The 23,333-nt window shown below is 40.9% G+C and overlaps 3 protein-coding genes across 5 annotated transcripts; 1 reads left to right on the top strand and 2 right to left on the bottom strand.

Moving 5' to 3' along the window:
• Nucleotides 1-1,857: 1,857 nt before the first annotated feature.
• On the bottom strand, nt 1,858-11,529 carry tomm70a (translocase of outer mitochondrial membrane 70 homolog A (S. cerevisiae)). Its single transcript, XM_077015086.1, has 12 exons — nt 11,204-11,529; nt 7,887-8,060; nt 7,646-7,772; nt 7,292-7,401; nt 7,015-7,163; nt 6,335-6,542; nt 4,674-4,808; nt 3,943-4,050; nt 3,541-3,657; nt 3,333-3,430; nt 3,106-3,228; nt 1,858-2,917 (listed from the first exon to the last, which is right to left on the bottom strand). The coding sequence occupies exons 1-12, from the start codon at nt 11,441-11,443 to the stop codon at nt 2,764-2,766; spliced, it is 1,743 nt and encodes a 580-aa protein (XP_076871201.1). The 5' UTR covers nt 11,444-11,529; the 3' UTR covers nt 1,858-2,763.
• Nucleotides 11,530-12,544: 1,015 nt separating this feature from the next.
• On the top strand, nt 12,545-15,028 carry c8h1orf146 (chromosome 8 C1orf146 homolog). The gene is made up of 5 exons (XM_077015085.1): nt 12,545-13,142; nt 13,328-13,421; nt 13,757-13,928; nt 14,103-14,181; nt 14,351-15,028. The coding sequence occupies exons 1-5, from the start codon at nt 13,080-13,082 to the stop codon at nt 14,462-14,464; spliced, it is 522 nt and encodes a 173-aa protein (XP_076871200.1). The 5' UTR covers nt 12,545-13,079; the 3' UTR covers nt 14,465-15,028.
• glmnb (glomulin, FKBP associated protein b) lies at nt 14,561-20,178 on the bottom strand. 3 transcript variants are annotated; one of them, XM_077015083.1, is made up of 16 exons: nt 19,981-20,178; nt 19,784-19,892; nt 19,158-19,410; nt 18,889-18,991; nt 18,614-18,795; nt 18,326-18,379; nt 18,203-18,233; nt 18,013-18,102; nt 17,751-17,792; nt 17,560-17,633; nt 17,300-17,384; nt 17,068-17,177; nt 16,223-16,280; nt 16,002-16,137; nt 15,545-15,633; nt 14,561-15,420 (listed from the first exon to the last, which is right to left on the bottom strand). In XM_077015083.1, exons 1-16 carry the CDS (start codon nt 20,074-20,076, stop codon nt 15,337-15,339), a joined length of 1,596 nt encoding a protein of 531 aa, XP_076871198.1. In that variant the 5' UTR covers nt 20,077-20,178; the 3' UTR covers nt 14,561-15,336. The 3 variants fall into 3 exon arrangements, 2 of the variants coding, with proteins under 2 accessions (XP_076871198.1, XP_076871199.1); XR_013132836.1 differs by having other exon boundaries at nt 15,361-15,420; nt 15,545-16,043; XM_077015084.1 differs by lacking the exon at nt 14,561-15,420 and having other exon boundaries at nt 15,579-15,633; nt 16,002-16,043.
• Between the last annotated feature and the right edge of the window lie 3,155 nt (nt 20,179-23,333).

Below are 23,333 nucleotides of genomic sequence, written 5' to 3'. Positions count from 1 at the left end.
AGAGATATTCTGAATTAATGCCAAAATTCTCGTGTAAATGATACTAATTGTGCATGGGAAGATAAACTAGCCTAGTCTACTTGTCCTCCTGACCATGTAAATACATGTTTGTGTCTACCGTCCTCGTAGTGTGCGAATGTTTCTGTAACTACCGGTAATGAGGCAGACGCGAGTTAAGCTCAGGTTACGTATTTGACTGCTTGTCAGTAAAAGTAAAGGCAACCCAGCTTTTCACAAAAAGAAAAATGTGTCCTATGAGGCAGACTGACGTTTCTCAGATCAATTCTAACAGCCACACCTTGTAATAGAATCAACAGTATTCTTTATTTCAGTAACATTTTTACATAAGGTGTACACATGAAAACATCCATGCCCACTCCCCGCCCCCCTCTGCCCCACCTAGAGGGCACTGCTCGGGCACACTGGTACGTTTCCCCGGAGTCCGTGTTATGTGGGCTATATTTACACATAAACTCAAGTTTGGAAAAACGTCATATTTCAATTTAAAACTATTAACAGTTCCTTAAACGAATTTCAAACATGCAGCAGTCTGGAATGATTTATTTTCTAACTTAGGCGTATGTTGAAAATCCCAAATGCCTCCGTCTAGTTAGATTTGAGTTAGAACAGCGCGAGCAAACTCAACAGAACAGGCACTTCAACAAAGCTTCACATGCACGGTGACCTCTACGGTTCCTCTTCTGAATACAAATGTTTACGTCTAAACTTGTTAGATATATACCCTCCCCACCATCCCCATTTACCAAACTGCATTTTGCATTGTTTTTTTAATTAAACGGGCCGGGGGGGCTGGATAGAAACAAAAAGATCACAAGTCATTCATTCACAAAAGACCAAGACAACATGCCATTTTCATCGATTCCTCTAAAGGTTCTGGAGCAGTCTTTTTGACATCTGAGGGATGCATATCTGAAAGGTTCTTCTCTGGGAGAACCTTGGCAGTGAAACATGGTTGGTGGGAGCTTGTCCCACTGATGTTATCTGCCTCATTAACTTAATAGTAAGTATATTAATATGAATTAAATCCAGTCATTAAAAAGCAGCAGGTTTGCTCAAGCAACTTTTGAATTTGAAATGAATTGATCTCAGTTACATGCTTTTCTGGAGGGGTGGGAGTGGTTATACAAAAAACAACTGCAGCTACAATAGTAGCAGTTTTGTGTAATGTAATTACACCTGATTTTAGTTACACTGACATGCTTGTTCAGTGGTGGACTGGAACATCAAACAAGTGGCATATATTTACTTCTGGAATATGAATGACATTTCACAGCCATAATGAATTGTGTGAAAGCCCTTAAACATCAACCACTACTATTGACATGTAGCCAAAGGACATCGGACGCCCATCCCACACTCAGCTTTAAGGCTGTAGAGTTAAGCATTACAACGAAGGAACTCTACAAAGGAATTAACACACACAGGGGCGCTACCACGAACAATTCACACTCCCTTTAGGAAAACATTCATTTGTTACGATTGTTATGACATTTCCTGTATTAATCATTATTTTAATTTGGATGAACTGTGGCAATAAGCAACAGTGCAAATATAATTTCCCAAATCCTTGTTGCTTCTTGTCAAAATGCCTGCCTTGTATGGAAATACGTGGATTTCAGAAGAAACCCCATGTGTTCAGTTTTCATACTCAGGATTCCAGTGGAATCACTTTAATCTAGTTTGGTGGCTCATGTTCCTTTTCTGAGACAGCACAATATAACAGCACAAACCTTCGGCTAAAATGTGCTGATCTAAAAACAAGATGACATTTTCATATGTTCATGTACCAGACCAACTGGCTGGATGGCATTACACTAGTTTAGAATTACAGCAGGAGCATCTTATTAACATTTATTTATATAGAGAAATCTCAAGCAAGCTGTACAGAGTACAAAAAGAAAACCCAAATAAGAAAGAAAAATCTAAACAATTATACGGACTAGAAAAATTAAATCTGTGTATGGCCCAAATTCTTCACCATGATATAATTCCAGACATAAATAAAATAAGCACGATACAATGGCAGGAACACTGCCAGAGTTGTAGCACAATCTAAATGTCTCCTGTAAAAAGACTTTATTCTGCACGCTCCACATAACTACAATGTACATCCAGCCCTACAATATTGATGTGACGGAGAAGGAACCGTCCGTCTGAACAATTATAACAGCAACAACTCTAAAGTCAATATTATTCTTCCAACAGTGTGCACATGCACATCAATGAAAATATTTTAGTGTCTCTAGGCGGAAAAAAAACTCAAAGGTAAAGCTGTCAAATGAATTTGTCTCAAATTACTATCAGATTTTTATTTAACATAACCTGGGAAAATGAAAGAAGATTGACAAAGGACATACAACATAAGAGAAGCTAAACAAAGAATATATACCTGCTTGAATCAGGGGTGATGTCATTTTGGGCCATACCAAGTGTCTGGTTTGGGGTGGAAGTGTATGAGCTAAACCACTGGCGCTTTGCCAGAGGTTGTAAAGCCTTGAGCCGTATTAATTCTGGTTAATCACGGTGGTCTCTCTCTCCCCCTCCACCCACAAGCCTTCAGGTTCATTTCCCCGTGTTCTGACCCTCACCATTACTCTAATCAAAAGTGATGTAAACAATCACATGACTGCAGAACTGTGTCTCCCTCCCTCTCAATAATGATTTAACATCTCAGGCAAGATAAAAACAACCCAAACGTTAGATGATATGCAGGTGCGCGGCAGAAGACCAGGGGACGGACAGCTACAACGTCGGGGGCTTGAGGCCGTACTTTTGTGCCACTGCCGTCTGGGCGTATGCGGCATCACAGAGCGAGTACAGGTGGGCCATCTCCATCTCAGACTTGGCCAGGTTTATGGCCTTGTTGAACATGTCTATGGCCTTATCAAGGTTGCCTCTGAAGGGAGGGAAGAAAGAAGACAGACATCAGTCAAATCAATGTCTACTTGTCACATTCATTACATTTCCAGCAGTGACAAATTAAGACACCTGTCTGTGTACACAGATGCTATTTAACACTTAGTGTTATATGAAAGACAGTGCTAATTAAGGGAGGCTGTCTGACAGTTTAACTGAGGCACAGACCTTTGGACTTCAATGGTTCCCATAGTTTCGTAGGCAAAGTCACATTTGTTGTCGATCTCGATAGCTCTGCTAATGAGGTCCAGTCCCAAGTCCAAGTCCTGCTTCCACTGGAGCTGCAGCAGACTGTACGCACACACATACACAGGTAATGACTAAGATATGTTGTAATAGCCAAAGCTTTTGTCCACAGTGGACCTCAGCAGTAACTCCGCAGGTTGAACACTAACCCTTTATGCACGTATGTTGTGGCATTGTCAGGCTCTAGTTCAATGCACTTGTCATACATCTCGTCTGCCTTCCCAAACTGCTGCTGGTCTGTCAGTGCCTACCCAAATTCAGAAAGGGAGAAATGAGAGACATTCATTAATTTCACCATAATTTCCCCTAGTGAACAGTCACTGTGTTGTAACCAGCTGAGAGTTTTGTGAAACATACCTGTGCATAAAGAGCATAGCCCTCAGCACACTTTGGAAACTTCTTGATAACGTCTTCAAAGCCAGTCATGGCTGTCTGCACCTGGGATGGGTTGTTTCCAGTGTATGCCTGTCTATACTGAAATACAAACATGGAAGAGTATTTATGCTCAGTTGAAACCCACTTCATTTGTCTGTTTGTTTGTATTTGAAGCCACATAACTGAGAATTAACAGGAGACTTTATTGCAGAATGACCAAAAAAAAAAAAAACCCCTCTGTATATTAATTTATTTATTTTATATTTTTGTCTTACAGTTCTCTCTTTTTTGGTAATTCTCTCTGTATGGAAAATGACATCTTAATAAATAAATAAAATTTAAAAAATGTTCAGATGCACAACAATGCCCTCTGCTGGTACTCACCAGAGCAAAGCACTTCTGTGCCTGTGCCAGAGCAGAGTCTGGCCTGAGTAGAATGCATTCATCAAAATCTGCCACTGCTTCTTCTACCTGGTCCAGAAGGATCTTCAACTAAGAGCCGAGAAGAGTTGAAAGTTATTACATGTACACAGTGGATGTACAACCAGTTTTGTTTTAGGACACTCTGAATGTGCCTTTTCTTGGGATTATTTTTTGGAACCAGGCACAAATGTTTTTGCTCAGAACTCCTTTTGCAATATATGCATTAGTGTAAATTTTAATATGATGAAAATGAAAAGCCACTGCTGTATGGCTTTCTAAAAGGAGAGAAAAAAGGAATCAATGAGCTGGTGGTGGTCATGATTTAAGAATGAAGAAAAAACCCAATTAAAACCATAATAGATAAAAAGTTTGTATAGTAGTCCTGACAGTCCCAAAATGGTGTGAAATCTGGTTTCAGAGGATGGCTCTATTTAATGTCAACAGTAATATTTCAATGCCCAAGTGAACAAAGAAAGCTCTGTTCTGGTTAGCAAACAATTATCAGTCAGTACTGACCTCATTCCCAGTGAAACACTGAATCAAATCCAACTATGCCCTCGTGACACCACCAAATGCATAAGGGAATGACATGACCAAGTTATGGAGCACAGTAAGCACCAGGGAGCTCTGTCTGTCCAGCAGGCAGCTGCCCGACGGGGGAAGGGGAGAGAAGGAGGGGGAGGCAGCCTCACCTGTCCGCGGTGGTGGTAGACGTCCGCGTTGCGAGAGTCGATTTCGGCAGCCATGTTGAAGTCCTGGGTGGAGAGTTGAGGCTGCTGCTGTTGCATGTACATGCTGCCACGTTTGATCAGAGCGTTGGCACGCAGCTGCACCAGGACACACGCGCGCACCAGGACACACACGCGCACACAGGTCATTGTCTTTGCCACAAGCCACAGGAATCTAAATATAGAAGCTTACACCTTTGCTGGGCCTCAATATCAAATGCTGGCTGCAACAATTGATTGAAACAGCCATCAAAAAATAATGAATAATCCAAGTCAATCTATATATAAATATATAATTTATATCCATGTGACGATACATACGCACACACAAACATACACAAACACACATATGGAACCTGCTGCCATTTAAAATAACCTTTTCAGCCTCAGTGAGTCTACGGCAGACTATGACTGTCATTAGGGCTGAGTATTGATTCAAATTCCAAGAATCGATCCGATTCCGATTCTGAAGATTAAGAATCGATTTTTTTCGATTTAATCCGATTTAATCGATTCGATCCGATCCGATCCAATTCGGGGTTTAGTGTTATTAAAAATGTATTTGAGCTGTTTCCTGACTGTGTACAGAAGCAACATGTTAAAACTAGTATTATATCGATAATAATCAGCAAATAGTTACTGGTAGTTGGTAGTTACTGATGGCGGGAAGACTGGTGAAAAGGGTCATCATAAATCTACCTTCAAGAAAGGTAATCCAGGACAATAAACAGAGGACATCTTTGAGGTGTCTATATCTGCAACAGTGGGCTCCTACTGGGACACTAACCAGTGCATTATTATTACGATTTAAATAATTAAGAATTCACCCATAAGCTGTTGCTACCAAATGCATTTTTATTTTAAAAGTGCTCACACTTAATAAACTGAAAGTATAAAATGTAAACGTGTATTTTTCTTTAAAGTGAGAATATAAGAACAGAACTCTCACGTTACGGTCCCCGACCCCTCCGTTTTGGTCGTGTTAATGTCGTCTGCGTCTACGTCGGTGTATCTCCGTGGGTGCGGGTGCGTCTTGTGATAATCCTCACCTGTGGCTCGTCTCGTAATCACGTGGGGTTTATGTGGTTTGTCTATTTAATTTGCGCGCGCAGCATCCTGTGCTCGTCGTTGTTTGAGTGACACATGTTCTATGTAAACGTGTTTTATGTGCGCTGTCTGCGCTTCGGTAAATGTAATAAACGTAACGATTTGGAAAGTGCAAAGGATTCTGTCTCGTCCATCGCCTTGCGCCCAACGTTACAAGAACATTTAAAACTTTTTTTAAACTGTAAAAACACTGGGTAAACGGTCAGTGACACGGACTAACTGTAAATAGTCACTGACACTGGATAAACTGTCCTTCTGTTTTTAGATTTCCGATTTGACTATCGTCGTTACCGGCACTGTCCGACACCAAGTCGTTTTACAGTTAGTTAGACCGAGCACGCCTGCGTGAATTCAGTGATGAGGCGGGGGTAAAAGTTCACTAAAAAAAATCGATCTTTGGACGTACGAATCGATAATCAGATCATCATATGCGAATCGATTCTGAATCGGAAAATCGATTTGTTCAACACAGGCCTAACTGTCATGGATATGAATTCAACATGTCCGGCCTCCTTTACCTTGATGCTGGCATCCTGCATGTTAATGACGTGGTCCAGGTCGGGCTGGGCGGCCGAGGCATTGCCAATGAGCAGGTAGAACGTGGCTCTGAGCAGGAGAGCCTCTGCCAGGTACCTGCCATTCGACTCAATCTCCTTTGTGCACTCACTGATGATCTTATCATAATTCTCCTCCTCCATGTACTGTTTGGCCTTCAGGTAGCCCGAGCTGCAAACACAAAGAGGTTTCATACGCCTCCCAGTACGCTCAGAACTCCTTTAGAAATACAGGCATCAGTGTAATGCTGCATGTGTAACATGACAACTAAAATATGACGACAGCCTACACATGACTACGTGGCTTTCTATATTTACAATACTCTGCAGGCATATGTTGACAATGACGAGTAGAATACTATAATATATAATGAGGAGTCTAATATAATGTATGATGAGTATAATATTATATAATGTAGAGTAAATATTGTAATTTATAATGAAGAGCATAACATAATATATAATGTCATTTTCTACTCTTTGAACAGTGTAAACAAACACAGATGCATCCATGCACCAGATGCACTGACAAGGCTAAAACTATTCAACCCTCCCCACCCCTAAGGAAACGTATACTAACAGGACAGCTCTAGGATTTGACCCAACAGCACCACCCCCATACCCGATACATCATGACCTCTGACCTCTCCGTGACCTCAGCGCTCTCGCCCTCTTTATCCTTGTCCTCATCCTTCTTCTCGCCCTTCTGAAGGGGCTGGGAGATGATGTCATCAGTGAAGGAGCTGAAGTAGGACTTGATGAACTGGGGAGACGGCATGAGAGGCTCGCGGTTCTGCACAGGAAGGTCACAACAGTGAGTGTGAGCAGGTAAACCACAGGACGGACTAGAAAGACCTTCAGACGAGGGATGGATAGGGAGAACTCCAGACTGGTTGGGCCTCTCGTGTGACATGATCTGACCTTGTATTTCTCTTTGGCCTTCTCTTTTCCCAGCTGTTTCAGCACCTTATCAGCCAGAAGCATGCTTTGCTGGTTCTGGAAGGCCTCAAGGATACATACAGCCGTCACATCTACGGATAGAAACATGATCAGAGCTGAGTGAAAAACGAAATATGCTTAAATATATTTGCCTAGGATGTGATTTAGTCCACACCATCACACTTGGCACACTCTTTGATGCATCTTTCTTGCTTACTAATGTCTATTTTGTGCTAATTCTTGCTTTAGAGGACATCTTTATTAGGTACAGAGTCTGTATGATGAAGAAATCCAGGTGATCCAATGTACCACATGACAAGAGAATGGAGGCCCCACCTTCTAGACACTCCTTCTTCTTGTCCAGTCGTTCCTGAGCTTTGGCGCGTCTGAAGAGGGCTTTGACGTACCGCGGGTTCATCTCGACGGCCCTGGAACAATCCTCCACCACCTCTGCCCATTTCGACTGCAGACCCAAACATCACAATACAGCACATGACTACCTGGAAGCAGCTTACAGACACAGTACCTACAACATACAGGGCACGGCATGGATTGGAGGGGGGTGGTCAGGACCGACCTGCTGCTCAAATGCGGCGGCCCGGTTCTGGTAGAAGGTGGACAGGTCGCTCTTCTGCTCTGTTGGGCACAGGCTGATGGCCTCTGTGTAGCACTGGATGGCCTGCTCGTACTTGCCCGCCTTGAAATACTTATTGCCCCTGTTCTTGGCAGCCTGGGCCCTATCTAGAGGGCTCTGTGTGGTGACAAAATTAATACACATTTAAACATACTTACCAACATGCATTTAACAAATACGAACATACAACTCATGACATCTGTGAATTTATCTACAGTGAACACAGCATGTGAGTATTCAGTGAGGGAGCAGATTAGTGTGCAGAATAAAGATATTAAGCCCCATGTTACACGTGTTTAACCTGGGCATTCACATTAGGATCTCCACCTACAGTGCATGCCTGACCTTAACAGGCAAACTGCAATCCTCTGGAACACAATTCATTCAAAATATATATTTACCAAATATATATATAAACCAAAAATGCATCAAAATTACAAATATATATATATTTTTTTACTAAAATCACCAATAACTAAATTGTACCGACAACTATACAATATTTGAGGGAGTGTAAAGCCCAGACCATCCTTAAATGAAACTCCAACCTTTGTCTCAGAAGATGCAGGCAGCCAGCCTTGCTGAAATCTCACTTAGGGTTAGTGCTACACTATTGGGTAGGGCTTAAAGCCTATATGAACGTGAAGTGAAGTGACTTTTGTAAGTCGCTCTGGATAAGAGCGTCTGCTAAATGCCATAAATGTAAATGTAAGTGACATTTCTACATTGTGCTGTGAGCTTTATCACCCCCCTGCATTACAGTAGACCTGTACAATAGCCAATACATAGCCAATACATACTGCAAGCCTAGTTATGCCTGTGCTACATTACATATGACTTTCACAGTATGATGTAGTTTGATAAATATTGGTACCATGTAATGGCAACACTTTTAAAGCCACGTCACCCAGCCCCATCCATTAAATTTTTTCTGGCAACTTGACTATTGGGGAAATATTACTCCACCAAATCAAGTTCAAAACATGTAAACGAGGAAAAACAATCACACAGAAGTTGTCTTCTCAAAGAAGAGTAAATTGATTTGATGCCATAGGTTATGCACAACAATCAATTCTGATCCTTGGACCACATTTTGTAGGGCTAGAACCTTAGAGGCTAATGTTCGATATATTTTCTAAATAGTCAGGTAACAGTACCTACATAGAAGCTGAAGCACATGTATAGCCTTCAAAATATTTTATAGTAGAGATGACAACAATGCCTGAAGATTGTTAAAGAAGCCCCCATACTATAGAGCAGGCGTACTCAACTAAATTTGTCCGCGGTCCAATTTTGGCAGATACCTGTGCCCTGAGGTCCGGTGCGGCGGGGGTGGCGAACGTAAGTTGTTGAGCGGGGGGGGGGGGGGGGACGGGGGGGTGGACGGTGCGCGAACGGTGGAGGCGTTTATACTTTCGCGAGCGTCACTGCAGTGTTCTCCGAAACGATAGGCGTTTTGTCCGAAACGATGGTAGAAACACCCCTCAAAACAGGGGAGTGAACATTTACCTGACCAATTTTAATGTTGCTATATGTTTCAGGTTTGAAAAGTGCTGGAATTTAGGTTAAAGTACTTTAAAATGTTTGAAATTGTAACTACTTGGTTTCACAACAAATATCTGTCTGACTGAATAGTTCTCTTGTATTAGGTTAACAAATACGAGCCTCTTGTAATTCCAGGACGAAACATGAGAGGACGTGAAGATTGGGCGTTTTTTAAATAAACAACCATTAAATAATGTGATAAAAAGCGAATTATTTCGAGTATATGTATAAATATTTAACTTAATTATGTTTAACATGCTGGGAAATATTGAAATGGACCTTGAAAGTGACGTACAAGTGCTTTAATTCCACCTTATAAAGGTGTATGAACCCTGAAAACGTGACTTTGTTCATTGCGCTGAAGCGCGGCGCGAAGTTACAAAATTCGAGAGGTGCACGACCTCTCGAACCGACAGCGCGCGAGACACTCGCGCAGACGCGGAGCCACAGCGATTACGTCATTTTCGCCGCGCGGACCCTCGCGCCGCTCGCGAAGCGTCAACCAGGCAGGCTTGTTGTTGAGCGGGGTGGCGAACGTAAGTTGTTGAGCGGGGGTGGCAAACGTAACACTCGCGACTGAGTGTTTTGTCAATAGCCCTGAAATAAATGCTACGGTTTTGTTTTGGTCCGTATCCAGTTAATCAGGAATGAGATTGGGTCCGGACAGGACTGCGTTCGGGTCCGGATCCGGACCGCGGTCCGCCAGTTGAGTACCCCTGCTATAGAGTGTACTAAGTGACCATTAGAAAAGTGATAGAGATTGCAGATGTAAATCTGACATCAATGGATCCATTTTGAGGTAGGGTCGGTAATATGAGGATACATAATAAATCACAACACCCTATTTTTTAAAATAACAGAGCACATGTAAAAACAAAGTTTAGAGCAACAGGCCTGCAAACACCAAGCAGTGGTTGTAAAGGTTAGAGCACTGATGACTGGATAATGTTCTTAATGCTGTTACCTTTCTCAAGTATTTTACTGCTGAACTGGGTGCGTTTCAAGTCTAACAAACCTTAGAAAATTTACATTTCAGGATATATGTTGTGTGTTGTTTAAATGTTTTTTTTCTCATTTCTGCCAAAAGACTCCCCTCACCTCTAGAGGTCAATCATATCAGCAACATCAGGTCAGTGTCACTACATCCTACCATGTCTGTGTGCTCAAAGAGAGTCGACCTCATGTTGCGCTACTCTTCTAATCACAGACATTTTGTGATTCAGAAGCAAAAAACTGACGGAATTAATCGTACACGAGGCTGACCGATAGATATATTCTAAACTTAACTTTGTTATCTATCAGTTTTAACACCTCCACCAGTTTAATCCCTGCGTCCGTCTGGCTTCTTCTGAAACCTGCACCGCACGCCCGCCGCCCCCAGGCCGAACACCTCGCCCATCCGCGGGGCAGCGGCTCTCTACCACACGCACCCGGGCTGGGCGGCTACCCGTCCTGGGCCAGGCAGGAGCGTCAGGACCAGAGCAGCGGTTCTGACCAGCACACACCGCCGGGGAAGAACCGAGGCGAGCGGACAACACCTCCCGCCGCCGCACCTGTCAGCTGCGTTGCCCTTGACTAGCGCGCTAGGCTAGCCGTTACCTGTGAGGACCTGGGCCGGGCCCGTCAGGCGGCCTAAAGACGCCACAGACAGACGGACGTGTTTACTCCGCGGGCCCGGTTCGGCTGCGGAGCGGACTCGTCGAACAGGCGCTCACCGCGGTCTCCTGTTCGGGCTCGGGGGCTCCGTGTTGGCCCTGGACCGGGCTGGCGCTGCCTTCCGGAGTCTTCCGCTCGCCGTTGCGCTTACTCCGCGTCGTCTCTCTCGCGCCGCTCCGACTCCAGAGGTACGCGGCCCCGACCGCCAGCGCGACGGGAGCCCCGAGCAGGAGGGCCAGCTGCCACCGGGGAAGACCGCTGGCAGACTGGGGGTCGACGGGCTTTGAGGCGGCCATCATCCACCGTGCACGGGCCAGGGAGAGAGAGCGCGCGCACACCGCTTCACGCCAACGGGAATTGGCGAGAGGTCAAAGCACGGAGCTGTGGCATTGTGGGATACTGGCGGACAAACTACAACCGGGGTCACGGGCATGCAACTTCCTCGGCCAAAATGTTGTGGATGAAGACGTAAACGTTTCAAGATTAAAAAAAAAACTCGAATGTACAAGTTATGTTTGGATGAACACTTTAGCATTGTTAAATAAAATAAAATAAAATAATGAAAACAAAATGTGGAATTTCTCCTGCGGATAGTAATAGTCCATGCATTTATCAACGCAGTTTTATCTACTCTCCCACAGAGCTCTATTTCACACCTGCAGCGAGTTCAGGACGCTGTTGCAATGGTCCTGACCCGCAGGAGAAAGGGATCATATATCACTGGTTACCTGTTCGTAAGGTTCTGGTGATGGTTTTTAAATGTCTTCATGGGCTTGTTCCTCTTTACCTTAGTGAAATGATTGTTAGATATTCAGGTCTCTCGGGTCTTCAAACAGTAATCTACTGGTGATTCCTAAAATCCGGTTAAAGATTGGAGGAGGTGCTTTTAACCACTATGGCCCAAAGCTCTGGAAATCTTCGAGAAGAGCGTCAAAACTTTCTTGTTTAGATCTGTGTTTGTTTAAAGCATTTCTATGATTTTATTTATTATATTAAATAATTGTATTTAATTATGGTTCAATTACATTTTATGATTGTTTGTTCTACTTATTTGAATAATTAAAATATATATATATAATTGAATAGTTATTTTAATTTAAAAAATTTTCGTGATTTATTGTCTATTGTCTGTTTATTAATGTTGCATGTATTTATGACAGGTGCTTTACAAGTAAACGTTCTTATTTAAACATTGTGATTTTATTACCCACCGCCAGATGGTGCTATCGTTATGGGTTCTTGGGTTAATCGCCATTCATCAACCCTAACCATTGTGGTATTCGTCTCGTCATTATTCGGACTGCACTTCTTCCACCATTACCCAGTTCTATCGACCAAGAGATCGACACAGGACTTCATAACGTCCCACCTGCTCGGGAAAGACATTCTTGTGTACATTTTGACTGAAGATATGATTTCCACGTAGCAACCGTAGTAACCAATTAATAAAAATGTAGCTAGTAGACACCAGAGCCCTATATGGCTCAGGTAGACACTGGCAGTCACCTAGTGAATAATTCGTTAACAAAAATCACAGCAACCAGCTAGAGTTTCATTTCCACTATCTGAGAACTTGACATTTATTTTTTAGTATATTGTGTTCATTTTAAGTTTCATTTTAAGAATTATCTTTTTAGTGCTAGTGACAATTACGTTTAGCCAATAGTGCTATACTTTAGACAACTTATTGTAATTTAAACGTTACAATTAGCATCTTAAATTATTATTTTCAAACGAGTATTAACTTTGGACCCTCGTGACTGTATAATGAAAGTCTGACACAGGAGAATAAATGGCCGCGCTTCCACCAGCCAGTCATCACCACCAACCGTCAACTTAGCGCGCCCATCACTAACGGCTTCAGTACGCTTGCATTTGTAGCTAACCGCCTACTTGTGGCTATATAGTTAAATATATAGTTATAGACCAGTTGAAATGGCAAACGGCAATATTCCGAGTTCATGGAAAACAACTATTATTGTTAGCACGTCGCTACAGGTTATTAGTCTGCTAGTTTTTGTTTTCTAATACCTTTTGTAGTATATTTTGTTCATTAGTTAACTTAGCTAGGATGTCTAGCTAGGTTAGTTAACGTTAGCTATGAGTTTTCTGTATAAGCGGTTCTTTATCGTTGTTGTCCATATTAAGAAAATCGTTCATTTTAATATGGTATGTCTTAGCAGAATAGTGAGATTTTGCGGATGCTTTTAGCCCAACAACACCGAATTCGCCTCTCAGACAGTGTTGAACATGGTGCTTTCGTGTTTCCTCTGTCAGGTGGGTATGGCTTAAGCTAACTGTAAAATTAAGTATCCTTTAGTATTCCTTCATTTCATGAATGTACCTACATATTAGGAACTTTGAGACCTGAAATATTAGCTGTATTTGACACTTATACGTAAGGTTTAGCAAATTGTTTATGGTAGCTGTTATTGATTATAGTGTGTTGTGTCTCAGCTGTCTTGTTTGAATTTGAATGAGATACTTTGCCTATTTGTGGGCCTTTAAGTGTTTTTTGCCAAAAGTAAGTTTTGATAGACTGTATCCCAAACCTCTGTCTGTATAAGTCCCAATTAACCAGAGCTTCGTATGTTGAATGGTCTTCTATGCAGGGACCGCATTTATGCTGATCCTCGCCGAGGAGTTCACTGACAACGCTCAAAATATAGACTTATTTAGTAAAATTGAAACATTTGTGCAGATCCACAGAAACTGCTTTCTTCTGCTTCAGTCCCCAGTATATGGAATAAGAGAATGGGAGGCTGTGTCTACTGTGCAGAAAAGGTGCGTGTTTTCTGACATCAGTCATGCTGCTAAAAAAATCTACCTTGGAATTCCCCTACCGCCCTAGGCTCAAGTATTACAAAGTGCAAGTGTTTTAAGATGTAGAAGATTGCATAGTAGCCAATGAGATAAGAGTTTTCACACACGTGTCATATATTTTGATTCCTCTAACAGATTCTTTGGCAGTAACCTTAAAGTCTTACCTGTCCACAGTAATGGAGACGTTGTGAAGGCAATACTAACCATTGCTAAAGTAAGTTCCAAAAACATTTTACTCACATTGAGTTCAACTTATCGTATTATAATTTTATTTTATTGCTTAGTAAGTTATAGTGTCCTTTACTCCATTCAAAGAGCAAAGACATTTGTCGTGTTTTCATGCTAACATTATTGAAAGGCCTTAGAGTTGATGTTCATTGCAGGCCACCAGCAAGCCCCATGTAGACAGTTTACGGGATCGGTTGTCTTTCACCCGAGCTCACATCATTCAAATCAGCCCGGTTTTGGAAGTACTACATGACATGGAGCTATCATGACACTGTCAAAGTGTGAATAGCTGAAGAATTAGACACCACAAGCATGGGCATACTAAAGCCTGCCTCTGTATTTTAAGGAGTTTTTGAATACATCTGATTTATTGCATGTACACATTTTCAGAGTATTGTGTCAAATGTAAGAAATAAAGTACAGACAGCACAGACATTCATTCACTACACGAAAGTAACACATTCCATCGCTGGAAATCCTGAACTTCACAGCGATGCTACACAGCACAATGAAATCATATTATTTAAATGTCACTTCTGTCTGATGGCTTTACCTTTAAGTCTGGGTTAACAATAGCTGTAGTCTACTGGCTGTTCTTCCTGTACCTACAGATATTTTTTTCTGTTAACAGCAGTTTGCTAAGTTACTATGCTATATACCCATATCGAGAACTCTTTAAGTTCTTTCTTGGCCAGTCATGATTTCCTCATTTCTAAAATATAATTTTAAATAAAACCAGGTAAATACAAGTATCTATTGTTTAAACATTTAGAAACAGATGATATATTGTTTGTTTTTATGTTGTGTTTCACAAATTCATTGAAAGGCTTAATTCATTAAACTGAGTGATGGGAAATTCACAGTAGGTGATTCATTTCTAAGATGTAATGGAATCCAATAATGTGACCTGAAAGTGTGAACTGGTGTAAAACCCAAGAGCTTTTCAACACACCTGTAGCCCAGTGTAATGAGGATAAGTGTATGTAAGCTACTTTGACATACTTATTTTACACTGGGGTTAAATGTGGTTTCATTTTGCCACCTATATTGCTGAAAAACCTTCAAAGATGTTCTCAGAACTTTACTAGAAATAACTGTCACCCCCCCCCCCCCCCCTTCAAAAAAAAAAGTGATGTTCATGTTAGACTTGCTCCTCTATGAGCTCCTCAATTCGAACCACAAGACTTTCCATCAGGTCATGTGTAATAAGTGCACATTGTAGAACCTGCCAATTACAGATCTGTTAGGATTATTAGGGATTATATTTTATTTTTAATTATATTTGTTATATTTTATTATATATTACATACTATATTTACTGCATTAATGTTAATTAAAGATGAATTTACCTTGTCCTGTGCTTCAGGTGGCATTGGGCCTGACTTTTCATTTCTCACCATATGCTGCATTGATTTTTTCACTGTAATATCTTTCAATTCTGAAGGAACAAAAATCTTTGGAAAGCACTTGTCGAAAGTCATATTTTGTCTGTTACTTTAGTTAGAACAGGTAAGACTGAATAAAACATAATTCACAGAAATGAACCAGTAAATATTATTGTATGTTTTAGGTTATACTATACTATATACAGGCAGCACAAACATTAAGCCACTACATGAAACATTCCATCACTGGACATTTACAGCTGTGCAGCTACACAGCACAATAACATAATTTTATTTAAATGTCACTTTTATCTGATGACCTGAAGAATTTAAAGCCCCAGTCAACATTAGCATCAGTCTGTTGGCTGTTCATCCTGTACCTACAGATTAATGTATTTTAATTCAATTGAGATTCCCTTACCTTTTGCCATAATCTTTTTGGTGTCATGTAGTTTCTTTAACTCTGCCAAATAGTACGATTTTGACATGGTGAGACACACACGCAATGTTTTTATATACTTCTCTGCAATGTCACAAAGGTCTGTCCATATATTTGTCTGAAAACAATAAGATTTGTCATCACATGACTAGAACATATTCAGTATAAGTCTTTATTTGGATATTGCTGTGCATCAGTCTTACTAAGTTCTTTTTCTCTTTGATCAGTAGATATCTCAGAAGATTTAGAGATACCATGACCCTAAAAGAAAAGTGGAAAATGTATTAAAATACATTTCAGTGCAATACAGCATAACTTCAGTGTGCTGAATATACAACTGACTTTCACTTAATTGCCTCCGTATTTGATTTCAGCTATTTCTTTATTATTCTTTTTGTCATTATTTTCATAGCTGGCAAGTAAATACATTTAAATCAGTTTATGTTGCACAACATTGATATAAGGTTTAAGAAATGAATCAGAGTGAATAGAGCAGAGTGTGTGTCAGTCACTCAGGTTGGTATTATTGAGGGAGGACATAAGATCTGGCAGGAAGCACAGTCCTGCCTGCCATATGCTTTGTGCTGAGGGATCGTGGCTATTTTTCTAGACTCTACTCATCAATAAATTATTTTCAGGGCTGAATGATATCATGTTAATAAAACATCGCTCATCTCTCAGAGGCAGGTGGCATATGTGAAGAGTTCAGACTTGGGTTACAATGGGTGCCATCTAGATAGATTTAACAGATTAGCATATCTATCGTGATACCTGATTTCAATTTTGTACTTCAGACCAATTTGCTCATTCTAACAGTATTGCACTTTAGCTTATAGCACAGTCCTCACAACATCCCTTTGTCTATATCCGATATCCTAAAAGGCAAGAATGGATCCATGACTGATGACATGGGCTAGCTAACTCCACCAGCACTCATTTAGCTGTCCTAATGAATGACTTAGTAATGCAGCTGTGTGTGTGTGTGTGTGTGTGTGTGTGTGTGTGTGTGTGTGTGTGTGTGTGTGAAAACAAAACAAATACGTCCCACCTGTCCATCCCATGCAGGAGGTCAGTCTCAGGGCCTTCGGGTAAGCTCACAGTCTCTCTCAGGAGTGATATTAGTAGTGTCCCTTCAAACCATCCATCCTTGTGTCTGGACTACAGATACAATAATGTTAGAAATGGAGTAGAAGTGGTAAATATTCTCCCCTTTCAACTTGTTACAGATATTGACACAAGAAATAACCAAAATATATTGTTCGATATGTGTAGCATAGGACCTTGCTTGAGTGCACCAGATGATTTTGGATATTTTTAAGTATGACACTTTCAACTCCTGCATGTTTACTGGTTTTCATGAAGCATCTGAAAACACACAAAATCAATAAAGTTTAGTAAATCTTAACATTAACAATATTAACATTTGAGTATGCAACATATAAAGTACAAAATGTTTTATTACTTTCAATGTGAGACAGATATAGAATATATTTGCCGTTATGTGACATGCTTCACATCCCAGAGAACCTCACAAACATACCTGAAAAATTTATGCTTGGCCTCTCCATTGAGTTTCTCTATGAAAAGCTGGAACACCATAATTGCTTTGGCCTTCTGCAAAAGCAATGAAGGAATCATTAGACTTGTATAACTAACTGGTCTGCTTACATTAACCATGTCTTGATGGAATAAGTAATAACCACCAGAAAGTATTATTTCCACCAAACTTACCAAATGCTGGATTGGGCACTCCATCATAATTTTAAGTAAGTTCTGTGATGGTATATAAAATGAAAACATCATCATAATTACACCATGTAACCTAAAACTAATTTAAAGTCTTGGAAACTACTAGATGTACTTAATAGTTTAGTAGTGTGTCCAGAAATAGGTAATTCAGTACAATCTTGAAATATCTGTTAACGCGCTGTTGTTTGCGTTCATGTTCTTTATAGAGTGGCAGTGCAGTTCATTGATGTGCCATGTGTCTTACGTGGAGAACACTGTGAAAGGGCTTCATATCCAGCAGCTCTATTGAGAGGCTATTGTCCAGAAGTCTTCCCAAGCTTTTATCATACAATTGCTTCAAATATAGAAATAATCTTAGTTGTTTACACTCAACATTGCTACTCAAACTATGTTTCAGGTTCTGCTTTTTGCTGGTACTGGAGACATGCACTTACCAGGCCTTTCAACACCCATGATTCATCCTTTCTGTGAGAAAAGGGAAGAGAGCTGGCAAATCACGTTACAAACTCATTTAATGTTATTGGAGCTCATTATATCACATAAGTTTTTTGACATACCTACTCAGTAAAACATCGATGTATTCCATATTACACTGCAGGACAAATACAGGACTGAAAAGAAAATTGGAATATGAAACATGTTAGAATGCACAGACAAAATCATTGAGCTACACTGCCTATGTGTCAGATAGCTGGCTAACTAAATATGCTCGTTTTTTTTTTTTTTCATGTCTACTGTGGGTGTCGTGTGCATGTCCTTATGTTTAAAAAAAAACACAGGAGACTAAAAATTGGTCAAGTTTGGTGGAGTAATGGTTGAAGATGAAAGACAATAATACAACCTGCCTAAAGACCGCAGGGAACACTTCCATGGCAATTAGCTGAACTAAGAGCAAGTAAGCCAGACAAGCCCTTGATTCAGTCTGACGGCTGCCGTTGTCTTTCACAACTCTCATATCGTCTTTCCTCCTCAAACGATGGTAGAACAGAAGCTGACACAGAGGCTCCTGGATGGCTGGTAGAATTGCCTTGAAGGAGAATCACAAAGGTAGAAAGCAGCTTTACCAGGGCTGTAGAGACTCTGCTTGTGGAAACAAGGTTTGCATGATGTCGTAGCTCACCATTATTTCTGTGGCAAAACTCCAGAGGGCAGAGTTTTGCGAAGTCTCAGCCTTCCTGTCAAACTGGACTTCTAGCAGAGGTTCCCTCAGACTCTCCATGCAGCTATACATGCATGCAAATTGTAATATAAAAAGTTTGAAGATGTCGCTTGTAAAACTATTGGACTGAAAGCTAACACACTACATCTTCAAGCTTTTTTATCAAGAATGTTTATTCTAAGTATCCTAATCACTGTCAGGCTTAACAGAGTTGAGCAAACCAAACCTACAATTTGAGAAGCACACTCTTCAGCTCTGCACTTGAGCTGCTTGTCACTGGACTCGTTGTATCTTGACTTTTGACTTCCTGTACAAATGGCTGCACAAAGGTCATCAGTGCAGTGCAGGAGCGGCCGAGCCCGTATTCATCTTCCTGTTCCTGTTTGTGCAAGTATGGCACTGGCAGCTTAGTCATTTGTTTATGCAGAGCATCGAGGGCCAGGCCCAGCAAGGCAGGTTTCGTGTCACCCAGTCTGATGAGCACTGTTTGGAGAGGGAAACAGGAGACTGTTTCAGTGCTGTAATTACTCTTAAATACAGCAGGGGGTGGCAAAATTCTGTGTTTCCCAAACATGCCTATGAATAACAATGTCACACTGTATACATGCGAGTGGGGATGTATTACCTGAAGATCTTGTCTTTGTGCTGATATGGGCAGAAAGGCTGAGATCATTGTCAGGTGGTAGAGTGGTAAGCGCTTCTCTAACAGGTAGTTTTCTCTAACAGTCTACCAATCCTTTTGACTCCCCTATTGTTTACATGCTTATATTGCTTATAAAGTACTTGCTAATTAATTTTATGTATTATAGATAAGCACCATTTCTGACAAACTCAGCTAGAGGAGGATATTCATTACCTGTCTGAATATGCTGTGTGAGAAAAGTGATGCTGTCTGCAATAGCATTGGGATCAGTGTCCTCCACGTGTCTAAGCAGAATATGCAGCACATCACCTGCGTTGCAGATCTGAAAAAGGCAACATTTGAATAGCATGTGCTTAATATGACAGAATATGGCACATGACTCCATGCTTGCTTATTTGGTCAGCACTTACCTTCACCAGGTGGGTGATAACAGACTGACAGTGAGCATGATCCCTCTCTTTCCTCATCACCTCTTCAACCAGTAGTCCTAGGAGCCCACTTCCCATAGACCTCACTATTTCCTAGAAAATTATAAAGTACACTCAGCTTGGTGTGCCAGTTTCTTGTCTATTTCTCTGTGCACTTATGACTGTGGTTTAAGTGGTTTATTACACCCTACGCAGGCATTTTTGTTTTCACTCAATCTGTATGTAGCCACTCTAATTTCACTTCCTTTTGTACATGCGCGGGAGACCATGATTTCCAGTTCATTGCTATTACTAAACGTATATTTAATGGGCGAAGATTTCATATTTGGAAAACAGTCTTTCCAAACTCTGAATGCTTTGATGGACTTTTTAGCTCCGGTTTAAGACAAACACTGTTACACATGCTCCTGGGCCTCTGCAGGACCGGGGAGCAGCTAGGGCTCTTAATGGAGCTCTGCTTCAGTAGGTTAGCACTGAAGCGAGAAATCTGACTGCTTTTCCTCCATGCTACATTCATACACCCAAGGGTGAAGAGGCCAGTCAGTTAGGGATTACAGCAGAGTAATGCTTTTGTAGGGACCACTGCTCAGACTCTCCCTCATGCCATAGGGAACAATGTCACAAATACAGACCAGAGTTGTGACCATGTTGTGGTAATTGCTTATCTCGTGGATCCTGAAATGGGAAGTCACTCAGTTGTTTTTGTTTTCTGACATATGTTTTCTTTTCTGTCATGATGTGACTGGGCTGTTAAGCTGTACAGTGATCTTAAATAGATGCCTGCTTTTTGTTAGAGTCAGACTTTTTCAAACACACGTAATCATTAGAAACTTGATTAATTCTAAAATAAGCAACTCAACATAATATATATCAAATGGCAGCTCAATGCGATATATCCAATGGCACTTTTATATTTACCTGATTTTTCTCTTCTTTGATGAAGTCCAGCAGTTGTGAACTGTCACCTTGAGCGATGCAGGTTTGACCAATATTAATAAAGAGTTCATGATCTTCTGGTTTCAAATCTTTTTCTTCAGTCACTCTCTAAAAAAATAATATGGTCAGTTTTTTATGTTTCATATAAATTGTACCTTGCTGTTTTAAAGGGTTGCTGTCGGAGATCTGTATTTAGTTTAAGTCAAACTGAAATTTCTGGGATTTTCAATTATCACTTTACACTATTCTTTCTAGACTCCAACTAGCATATGCTAGCACATAGCATGATTCTAATCTAAATGTGATAATATGCATTTTATAAATACAAACACAAATACACAAATACAAAGTCATGATTCCTATGTTCATATATGACCACTATCAGTTATTTTTCCTTGTTTTGTTATTTTGTTTGTTTGTTTTGCACAAATCCTAGTCACTCACCCATCTCTGAATAACGTCATCCACTTCATGTGCAGCCATTGCTCAATGTCAGGCCTGCCAGGGACTGTTCCGATCAAATGTTCACAATCAGGTCCAGATCATGTGGTAGCACTCGCTGCCCGCAATCACAGAGCCTTTTGCAATGATATCTAAACAAAAGGACTTTGCGGAGGCCGAGGTATAAGAAAGGACAGCAGAACAGAGTGATCTGTCAGGAGCCCTGGGTAAATCTCTTATTAAGCACTGTGCCTGAGTGGAGGCTAATAGGATTTCCCAGAGCAATCTGACAGGACACATTTCTCTAATGCTCTAGACGAGAATCGGTTGGAAATATCTTTGTGTTAATTAGTTTGTTGTCCTTTCACTGGTTTATTTATGTATTCGTCCATTAATTAACTCTGCTTTTTGAGTTGATATAACTGAACCAACATAGACTACACTAATGAAATACCTGGTATCATTACTGATCATACAGAGGACACCGACTCACAATAGTCTTGCCAGACAGATAGCACTCACATGGAGCCATTGGTTATTTAAACATGTCATGCCATGGAAATAATGAAAAGACATCTGAGATTGCTTGGTTGTAGAGCACATGTGTGTAAGTCTGTTATCACAAAGCCTTTAATCCAACATTTCTTCAATGTATGAAACAGGATAGGGACCCCTTATTTGACTTCCTGTTAGGTATATGGATAGAAGGCCCTGATTTCACGTGAATGGAGAAGGATGAGGTTTGAGCTCTAGGATTTAAACTGCAGCTGCTTGGATGGTTTGCTCTGTCTATTACTATGTGATGAAAGGCCATCACAAAGGACGTAGAGCAAACACGGCTTATGGAAGGACAGGCCGCTCGCGTGTTTGCCTCAGATTTGCTTTTGGTTAATTGGAGATGGCTGATTCAGTGTTTTGACAGTAGACTGTCCTGTTTATTGAGAGTAAGGAGAGAGATGGGTCTCTCACAGAAGATGCTGACAGCAGCCCTGAGGGGTTGGTGATGTCAGATGTGTGACGGTTATCTTGTTTATTTTGGCAAGTAACATTAATGGAATATAATTTTTATTGCACAAACAAATCGGATGATTTTCAACTGTAAACAGTTCCATTTACAATTAAATTGTGAAACTAGAATTCTGATAATTATTACCCTAACTAATTTTTTTTTTATCAGAGAAAGAGACAAAATCACACTTACTCAGTTCTAACTAAATGGTCTTTGTGTGTGTGTGTGTGTGTGTGTGTGTGTGTGTGTGTGTGTGTGTGTGTGTGATGGGGCAGTTTTCACCTGATCCAGCTGGTTATTGTTTAGTATTTGCTGAAGGCATGTGCTAAGTAGCAGGCTCGCCTCAGGTCACTGCTATCATATAACCATGTATTTTTTAATAGGCACCAGCAACAAGACTACCCCTCCGTAACTGGACTACCTGATAGACACATTGACCTTTCAGGATTATCCCTCTGAGAGTGGATCTAACCACTGATCAATCTATGTGATATTGTTTATATTAATACATATGATGGCTGTAATGTCTTCACTACTGATGTGTTAAATTTGCATGAGATTTGAAAGTAGGTTGTGGGCATCAAATGCATTTTTTTGGGGGGGGTCGAAAATTTAATGGTTTTACACCTTATAACTCTATGAACACTACAGAAAAACAGTTTCTTTAGCATGAAAAAAGCATGGATGCTGAGAAGACTATTTAGTCTCTCACCTGTTCTCTGGAGGGGGCCTCTGGCTCCTCAGAGGATTCCTCCACAAATGAATGTTGTCTGCCAGAAACCCTCCTCAGGCCACAGTTGGCATGTCAGGAAAAACTGTGGTGTTTAAAGCTCTCCTCCCCAGGGGAGGTCTGTTCTAGCTTTGCATGCCCTGTCTGCTACTAGATTCACTTGATTTCAAAATGTCGCTGCATTCAACACAAACATTACTTTTTGACTCATAAAATAAT

The sequence above is a fragment of the Brachyhypopomus gauderio genome, chromosome 8 (genome assembly GCF_052324685.1).
Source record: "Brachyhypopomus gauderio isolate BG-103 chromosome 8, BGAUD_0.2, whole genome shotgun sequence".
Lineage (NCBI taxonomy): Eukaryota > Metazoa > Chordata > Actinopteri > Gymnotiformes > Hypopomidae > Brachyhypopomus > Brachyhypopomus gauderio.
The sequence above is the reverse complement of the archived record's forward strand: the minus strand, read 5'-3'. Positions and strand labels throughout refer to the sequence as shown.